The 9,715-nt window shown below is 30.0% G+C and overlaps 2 protein-coding genes across 2 annotated transcripts; both read right to left on the minus strand.

The window, feature by feature from the left end:
• Positions 1 to 911: 911 nt before the first annotated feature.
• On the minus strand, positions 912 to 1,898 carry LOC111429481 (zinc finger BED domain-containing protein 5-like). Its single transcript, XM_071200462.1, has one exon. The coding sequence runs from the start codon at positions 1,896 to 1,898 to the stop codon at positions 912 to 914; it is 987 nt and encodes a 328-aa protein (XP_071056563.1).
• Positions 1,899 to 2,040: 142 nt separating this feature from the next.
• On the minus strand, positions 2,041 to 8,365 carry LOC111420590 (zinc finger BED domain-containing protein 5-like). The gene is made up of 5 exons (XM_071200463.1): positions 8,342 to 8,365; positions 8,194 to 8,283; positions 7,977 to 8,132; positions 2,567 to 2,801; positions 2,041 to 2,474 (listed from the first exon to the last, which is right to left on the minus strand). The coding sequence occupies exons 1-5, from the start codon at positions 8,363 to 8,365 to the stop codon at positions 2,041 to 2,043; spliced, it is 939 nt and encodes a 312-aa protein (XP_071056564.1).
• Positions 8,366 to 9,715: the final 1,350 nt, after the last annotated feature.

The raw sequence follows: 9,715 nt of genomic DNA on the forward strand, positions 1-9,715 counted from the left end.
AGCAGCGCTGATTTCATGAAGCCCTGGTGTCTGGACAGTTCATTCGAGACGAATGCTTTGCAAGATGGCCGAGATGTAGGATTTGTTCTTGAAAGCTCTCGGGAGTAGGATGAGTGGGCTTTCCTAGGTGGGAAGTCAGCAGTCGAAAAGCAATGTAACGCAAAAGATCAGTAAGATCAACGATAGGCGAAAATTTCAAATAGTAAAAATTCTTTTCTATTGTAGATCCGACCAAAACGGTGACCAGTATAGTAAAATTAATTAATATTCTTATTTCGATAAACTATTAAATAAAACTTAAGTTACAATTCCGATATTTTGGTGAATAAATAAAAACATAACCCCTAGATTTAGAATAAAAGTGAGCACGAACCCACATATATCTATAAAATACATATCGATCCTATGTATTTTAACAACGACTCCTACATCCTCCAATATGCCGATGACACTGCCATAATAGCACATGCCAAAAACATGCCAGATACGATTAACAAAACGTAAAATATGTTCGAGCGAATTAGAATGTGATTTCAAACATGGAGAATACAGTTAAATTCAAGCAAAACTAAGTTACTTGTTCCGTTTCACCAAATCAACGAAAGATCTGCAACAATTAATGTTAAATTAAATATCTGGGTATGCTGTTGGATGAAAATTCAAATATAATGTCCATGCCCCTAGTCACTAGTCTATAGCAGTGTTTCCCAAACTTTCAGCATATATGTACCTCTGTTGTAATTATCAAAACTTCCAGTACCCCTCGTTAAAAAAAATGTTCTTTTAGCATCAACCAAAAAATAAATATTATATTAGTTCTTTTTAATACAAAAACAAAATAATAATAAAATAAAATGGATAATAATAAAGTATAATAAATAAATGTAATAATAATAACATTAACGAAAGCATCAGTGGGATGGATGAATTTGTTTATGTTGAGATGATGCCTGATGATTATGATCAGGTTCCCTATTCGTTAATTTTAATCGAAGATGCGGCTCCACATCCAAAATCCTGTTTCTTTTTTTCGACTTAATATCGACTAATGCTGAAAACGCAACTTCACATAGATATGATGTTGGAAATGGCAAAACATGTTTTAACACTTTTTCTGTTAAATTCGGATATAGTTGTTGCATTTGCAGCCAAAAAGATGCTAAAGAACACTCTTTATGTTTATTTTTCAAAAATTCGTTTGCAGGTAACTCCAAGAGCTGTTCTTGTTCCACATTAGATAAATTATCTGGCATGGCAGATGAATCAATATTAAATGGTTGCCTTATCCATTTGAAGTTTGTCGTTAAATCCGGAAAATAATTTTTCAGGCCCTCTTGTAATCCGTCCAAATGCTCTGTTAAACATTTCAGAACATCCGTATCAATTTTATCAGATGATTTTATTACAAACTCATGAAGAGAGGGAAACGAGTCTAGCTCTCCATTATTAACTCTAGTTTTCCATAACTTTAATTTTTCAATTGTAGCGTTTACTTTGTCCTGGACATAAAACAATGAAATATCTTTACCTTGTAATGATAAATTGAGTCCATTTAAAATAGAGAATATATCTGCTAAGTATGCCAATTTGGATAGCCACGTTGAGTCATGTAGACACTTTTTCAGTTCAAATTTATCATTAAGAAAAACTTGAAGTTCTAGTCTCAGTTTAAATAATCGACTTAAAATTTTTCCCCGAAATAGCCAACGTACATCAGTATGCAAAAGCAGTTGGGTATGGCTGCTTCCCGTTTCTTCACACATTTGTGCAAAAAGTCTTGCGTTTAAAGGTCGACCTTTAATATAATTAACGATTTTCACGCTTTCATCAAGAACTTTTTGCAGATCAGCAGGTTGCCAAAGCCTCTCTGTGAATGCAACAATGTGTGTACTTGACATTTGGTGCAACCTTCTGAATTTTTGCAATGAGTCCTTTATTAATGCCGACCATACTTTTTGCACCATCTGTACTTATTCCAACATATTTAGTCCAACTAATTTTGTTATCTTACATAAATTTATTCATAACGTTAAAGATATCTTATCCTGTTGTATGACCTAATAAAGGCTGGCAAAATAAAAATTCGTCCTGAATTTCTTGGTTCTTTTCGTATCTAACAAACGCCATAAGATTTGCAAAATTTGTGATATCAGTGGACTCATCGACTTGTAATGCATAATAACGATTTTGAGAAATATCAGACAATAACATCTGTTTCACATTATTGGCCATATCAATTATTCGTCGATGAACAGTATTATTTGACAAGGATACGCGATCAAGAGTTTGTTTTGCTTTATCACCTATCATTACTTCTGCCATTATTTTGGCAGCCGGCTTGATTAAAGTTTCGCCAATCGTGTCCGCTGCACCACATTTCGCAATTAAAAGCGAGACGCGATACGAAGTTTCTAGGATTTTTTGATTGTCACCTCCTGTTAAACCTCTCATTACTTTTTGAGATTGATTTAAATCTTTGAGTTTATGTTCAAAAAATTCGATTGGTCGGTTTTGTATTCAAAGTGCTTTGTGTCAAAATGTCGCTTTAAGTTCGATGGTTTCATACTTTCATTGGCAAGGTTTTCAAAACAAATTACGCAAAGTGGAATGGGTTCCTTTTCATTACCACTCCACGAGAAGCCCAATTTAAGGTATTCTTTGTCGTATTTTCGAGTCTTCCTTGCTTTTTTGTTAACCGGTTTTGAAGAAGTTTCGTCTTCGATAATTTCATAAGTTGCAGTTCGTTCAATTTTGTTTACTTTGCGTTTAGAACATCCGAGTTGCAACCAGCGATCCATAATCTTGATTATTAGATATACACATTATATTTTATAAAAATAAATAAAAAACAATAAAACTTACTAAAGAAAGCACCTAAATACAATTAGAATAATCGCACTGAAAGCTAAAAGGAGACACACGCGGTATCAGTTCAATAGTGACTAAATCTTCAGTTACTTGAATGCCCGGGGAATCACGGCGCCCGGCGACTCAGCGCCAAAAAGTAAGTTTGATTTATTTCTATTTATTTATTTATTGGATAAGTTGCAAATTGCAAACTAAGAAATATAAATTTATTAAAATTCTTTGTGGATTTTCAAATCGATATAAAGATTTGGATACATAACAACTAAATTGTTTTGAAACTGAAATCCATGTTGTAAATATATTTTGTAAAATGGAGGAAACGGTTAAAAACTTCTTTAACATGCTTAAACTGTCGTATCGATTTCGGGAAACACTCCCATCATCAGCGACAAGCGGGAAAAAAAACAACAATGAATGTAAATTTGAATCACAATTACTTAAATTAATTGAAAAGCAATAATATAAAAAGGGGGGAATATACGTTTCATACAAAATAAAAATAATAACTTACTGTCAATAAGGGTAATCATGAGAAACAGGAAACATCCATAATTAAATAATAAACTATTGAAGGTAAAAATACACGAAAATCACACGAGAAATACTACAAAACAAGTGGCGTTATTGGAAGTGCAAAAAAAGAAAAAGAACTCGAAAACCAAAGAGAGAAGTCGCAAAAGAAGAAAAAGATAATAACACGCCAGTCGTGAAAAATAAAACAACAAATAACAAAATGCCAAAATCAAAAATCAATTATCTGCATCCAAATACATAAAGAGTGGCTTGTAATTATTACTAACTTGATCGTTTAAGATGGAAAAATTTTTGTTTGACTGTGTTTATTAATTTCAAAAAGCTCCAGAAGATCAAGCTTATAACCCTTAGAACATTCATGAAGTAATGAAATGTTTTCATAATCTATGCTATGACCCGTCTCGATATGATGTTTATATAAATTAGATTGAGTTCGTCCTTTATGTTCAATAATTCTGTTTCCTAAACGACGTCCTGTTTGTCCAACATAAATACCGTTACAGTTAGAACATCCAACCGAGTAAACGGCACTTTTACGAAGTATATTCCCATTTTTAAGGTGGTAATTAGATAAAAGTTTAACAATAGAAAAATTGCTAGAAAAAGCTAATTTAATTTTATATTTATCAAAAATGTTTCTAGATACCAAAGATATTTTATTATATGAAATGGGTTTGTAAACATGATTATCATTCTTTCTAACATACATTTTCCCGAAATCGATACGACTTTATATTAAATAAAAAATTTTAAGCAAGTTAAAGAAGTTTTTAACCACTTCCTCCATTTTACAAAATATACTTGCAACGTGGATTTCACTTTCAATACTAATGTTAACACTTCGACATTAATCCATGGATATAGAAGGCTATATACAAGGACTGGAATCATCAATAATCATATCGTTTTTATTAATCAATGAATAAAAGAAAATCTAATTCCAAATTTTGTAAATGTGAGATGTAGGAGAATCAATGATGAAAGGAAGCTTGATTTAGTTAAAAGAATTTTACGGGAAAAAAAAGACAACACTATAAGAAGGTTAACACCATGCACCTACGAAAAATTAGCACATTGTTTCCGTTTACTCAGTGAAGTTTTTCACTTTTTACAACTTGAACAAATTATCATTAAATTAAGGGAGAAGGCGGAAATTGTGAGGGAGGAGGATTTGAGGATGAAGAGGAGATAGCTGGCTAATCTAATTAAATATAAAGTTAATAAAGATATACAGAGGTATAAAAATGGGTTTGTAAACATGATTATCATTCTCTCTAACATATAATGGGTTTTTACTTCGAAGTAATCTGAAATGTAAACTAGTGATAGTATTTAAAGGAAAACCGTTATTCAATGCAAGAGTATGAATATATTTAAATTCATCAATTTTATATTTTTCTGATAAAGGATAACTGATGGCACGGTTAATCAAATAACGAAAATTCGCCAATTTTTTAGACATTGGGTGAAAAGAATCAAAAGGGATTGTAGTTGGGACCATAGAAGGTTTCCTATAAATATTATAGGATAAAGTATTATTAATTTTAGTAAGTTCAAGATCAAGGAAGTTAAGTGAACACTCTTTCTTAATTTCTAAAGTAACATTTAAATTAGGATGTAAATCATTTATAAAATCGTGAAAATCGTTCAGTGAAGCCAAATTACCGTCCCACACACAAAACACATCGTCGATGTACCTTATCCAAGTGTGTATTTTATTTTTGAAGGGATTAGAAATATTAATTATATAATTGTTCTCAATATAGTCCAAAAATATTTTAGATAGAGGGCTCGAAAGGGGCATTCCCGTTGGGAGTCCCTCAGAAACATGAAAAAATTCATTGTTGAAAGTGCAATAGTTTTGTTTAACTACATGTTTTAACAGGCTACTAAAATGTTCGGTGTTAATATTATTAAAATGTTTTTTAAACAGATCTGAAGTGTCTTATCGATGGGCCAATTTAGAAGTAGGTGAAGAATTAAAGCTTGTTATGGGTCGAATAGGCATATCGATCTTATGTAAAAAATGAACTGTTAAAAACTGTCGAGTTTTTAAAATTTTTAATTTTGGTGTGAACTCGATTGAAGTTTCTTTACATTTGCTTATAAGTTCTCTAGTTTGTTTAATAATCTTATCCATAGGATATGATCTTAGTTTATTGTAATTACTGGAAACCATAAATGAATATGTTTTATCTAGATAAACTTTACGATCAATAATAACGGTACCAGCACCTTTATCGGCCCTCACAAAAATTGCATCACCTTCAGTGAGCTTTTGTTTTATGTTTTTAATGATTTTCCAATGATTAGCATTGGCTTCATTGTAATGTTTTTTGTATTTAAATTTCTTTTGGTTTTTTAAGAAAAGAAATAAGATTCCTTAATTAAAGCAAATTTATATTCTTAGTTAAGGAAAGCCATTTCATCTTTACTAAAAGAGATGTTAGTTAAATTTGTGAATTGGGATATATTATCTTCCTGAATATTAATTCTATTTTTATTCCTCTGTATATCTTTATTAACTTTATATTTAATTAGATTAGCTCCTCTTCCTCCTCAAATCCTCCTCCGTCACAATTTCCGCCTCCTCCCTTAATTTAATGATAATTTGTTCAAGTTGTAAGAAGTGAAAAACTTCACTGAGTAAACGGTAACAATGTGCTAATTTTTTGTAGGTGGTGTTAAGCTTCTTATAGTGTTGTCTTTTTTCTTCCCTTAAAATTCTTTTAACTAAATCAAGCTTCCTTTCATCATTGATTCTCCTACATCTCACATTTGCAAAATTTGAAATTAGATTTTCTTTTATACATTGATTAATAAAAAAGATATGATTATTGATGATTCCAGTCCTTCTATATCCATGGATTAATCTCGAAGTGTTAACATTAGTATTGAAAGTGAAATCCACGTTGCAAGTATATTTTGTAAAATGGAGGAAGTGGTTAAAAACTTCTTTAAATTGCTTAAAATTTGTTATTTAATATAAAATCGTATCAATTTCGGGAAAATGTATGTTAGAAAGAATGATAATCATGTTTACAAACCCATTTCATATAATAAAATATTTTTGGTATCTAGAAACATTTTTGATAAATATAAAATTAAATTAGCTTTTTCTAACAATTTTTCTATTGTTAAACTTTTATCTAATTACCACCCTAAAAATGGGAATATACTTCGTAAAAATGGCGCATACTCGGTTGGATGTTCTAACTGTAACGGTATTTATGTTGGACAAACAGGACATCGTTTAGGAAACAGAATTATTGAACATAAAGGAAGAACTCAATCTAATTTATATAAACATCATATCGAGACGGGTCATAGCATAGATTATGAAAACATTTCATTACTTCATAAATGTTCCAAGGGTTATAAGATGGATCTTCTAGAGCTTTTTGAAATTAATAAACACAGTAAAAATAAAAATTTTTGCATCTTAAACGATCAAGTTAGCAATAATTGCAAGCCACTCTTTATGTATTTGGATGCAGATAATTGATTTTTGATTTTGGCATTTTGTTATTTGTTGTTTTATTTTCCACGACTTGCGTGTTATTATCTTTTTTTTTTTCTTCCGCGACTTCTCTCTTTGGTTTTCGAGTTCTTTTTCTTTGTCCTTTTCTTCTTTTTTCGGCTTTTCCTTTCTGTTCCCAATACCACATGTTGTACTCTGAATAACTCCACTTCCAGCACATGTTTAATAGTGTTTCTCGTATGATTTTCGTGCATTTTTACCTTCAATAGTTTATTATTTAATTATGGATGTTCCTGTTTCTCATGATTACCCTTACTGACAGTAAGTTATTATTTTTATTTTGTATGAAACGTATATTCCCCCCTTTTTATATTATTTTTATATTATTGTTTTTCAATTAATTTAAGTAATTGTGATTCAAATTTACATTCATTTTTGTTTTTGTATACAGCTTTTCGCTGATGATGGGAGTTTCCCGAAATCGAGACGACTTTATACCATTCCTTTAACCATTCCCTCCATTTTAATCAAATTGTTGTTTAAAATATATTTCAAAACTTCATACTTTTACTTCAGCGGTTATATACGTTAATAATATGATAATTTAGGATACTGGAAAATAAAATTACACACTTGCTTTATTTAATTTATTTTAACTATCAGTTTACAATACAGAATCAATAAGGGACCATTTCTTTTTGAACTGGTTTACAATATTGGTATTTCAAAACCATTATGTTGCAACTATAAACGGTGGCCAGCCGTTTATATAGTTGCATAAGTTGTATAAGGTTCATCTATAGAAAATTTTTAAACTTTGGTAACTTTAAAAGTGATACATATTGACCCTATATCCAGGTGTGTAATTTAATAAACGTTTCTTTACTATTATTTATAATTGAAAAGTGTAAAAATTGTTTTAACATTTATAGTTAATATAATTTATACCTACAAATAAATTTTAAGTCATTATTTTTTGCACAAATGTTAAAATCCATTTGTAAAAAACATAAGCCATCTTGTATTCCTTAAAAAATTATTCACCTCATTAATTATGTATAAATCATAAAATTTTATAAGTATAAATAATTACCTTAACTGCTGCTGTATGAGAGTATGGGCCGAACAAAGGGGCCCCTAAAACAAGTGGTTTTTGGCTCATACACAGTAATATTAATATATCCTTTCGTGTTGAAACATCAGCTTCGAACCAATTTAAATTATAAACAGCTTCGGCAATATTACCCGCCTATAAAAACATATCTCTAATTATAGTTGATTAATTAATAATACAAAAAATTAATACATACCGCTGTGGTAACTCTTTGTCCAATTGTGTGAACTAAAAATAACGCCGTGCAATTCATAGTAATAACATTTAAACTTATGAAATTCCTTTTCTAAAAAATATGACAATATTAGATAATTAAATTTTTTTCATTACATCAAAACTCAAACCAGCACGAATTCTGTAATAGACATTGTTAAACAAAGTAAAATGCATACTTTTGTTGGTGCAAGAAAGGTGTTAAAGAAACTATAAATACACTTAAACATCCTAAAATTACAACAACTGATGACGAAAAATTTATAAACTAAACATCGAGATTACAATACCAGTATATATCTTGATGATACAAAACAACAGGCCTTAGAATTTTAAAATTTCTTTTTTTATTTCTGGTTAAATGTATATTATCAATCATATTATCAAGTTGTTCTATTCGTACGATTAATAATTCCAACGAGTAGGTGTAGAATAGTATTGATAATAGTAGAACGTTAATTACAACGCCAATAACATATATTTGAAACAACACTATTAATGTTATTTGCCAGGGTTTCAAATTAAAAGGTATGTAATATTCGATTATCAAGCAAACTTTAGCGTTCACATCAACGTCACAATCATTTTGCAACATAGTATAGCATACTATAACATATCCCATAAGAAATCCCCCATAACGAATTGCTTTTAATACAGTATTCATATATTTATGAATAAAAATTATTCTTTCGGGGATACCAAATGGCTTAAAATCAGTTCAAACAACTGAGGTGTTTTTCGTAATAATTGAATACTAGCAAATATAATTACTGTGCCCATCGTAAAGAATACTAAATGAAACAATAACTTGCTATAGTTCGTTTTATAATCTAAAATGATTAAATTAACGACATCGACACATCTACATTATTCTTTAAAACTCACTTATAATTTCTGCCAATAAAGGATGAATACCCCAAATCATAGTTATAGCAATCAAAATTGTTGCTCCATATCCTCGAAATCCATGCGAGGTGGGCCAAGCGTGACATTTCCGCAAATACCTTTCGACATTTTGACCGCTACAGAATTAAAAAGATGAAATTGATCGGAAAATTTAACATAAAACAATGCATATGACTCAAGTATTAAAAATTTATCAACCGCGCCTTATTTGTCTTCTGCGTTGAATAGTTAACATGAAATATTCATTATAATATTAATGAATCGTTCTCCCTTTAAACTCGTTAGAGTCTAGGAGGTTAAATGAAAATCGAATTAACTTGGTTTTAATCATTTTTAGATGTATTCTATAAGAAATATGAAATGTAAAAACAATTAGCTGCTTTTATTGTTCCAAAAAGGTATTCAAAAACAAAATTTTTAAGGTTTTTAAGGTTTTTTAAGGTTTCTTTTTAAAGTTTTGAAATAATACTCAACTCTTCCGTCAGTTGAATGCCGTTGTATTTTCTATTGTTATGTTTAAGAGTAATCTTCAAATTCATACTTTGCTTTATGACGTCCTTTTTTCTCAATTTCTTAGGTCGGCAAGATTGTGTAAAAAT

Source organism: Onthophagus taurus, chromosome 11 (genome assembly GCF_036711975.1).
Source record: "Onthophagus taurus isolate NC chromosome 11, IU_Otau_3.0, whole genome shotgun sequence".
Lineage (NCBI taxonomy): Eukaryota > Metazoa > Arthropoda > Insecta > Coleoptera > Scarabaeidae > Onthophagus > Onthophagus taurus.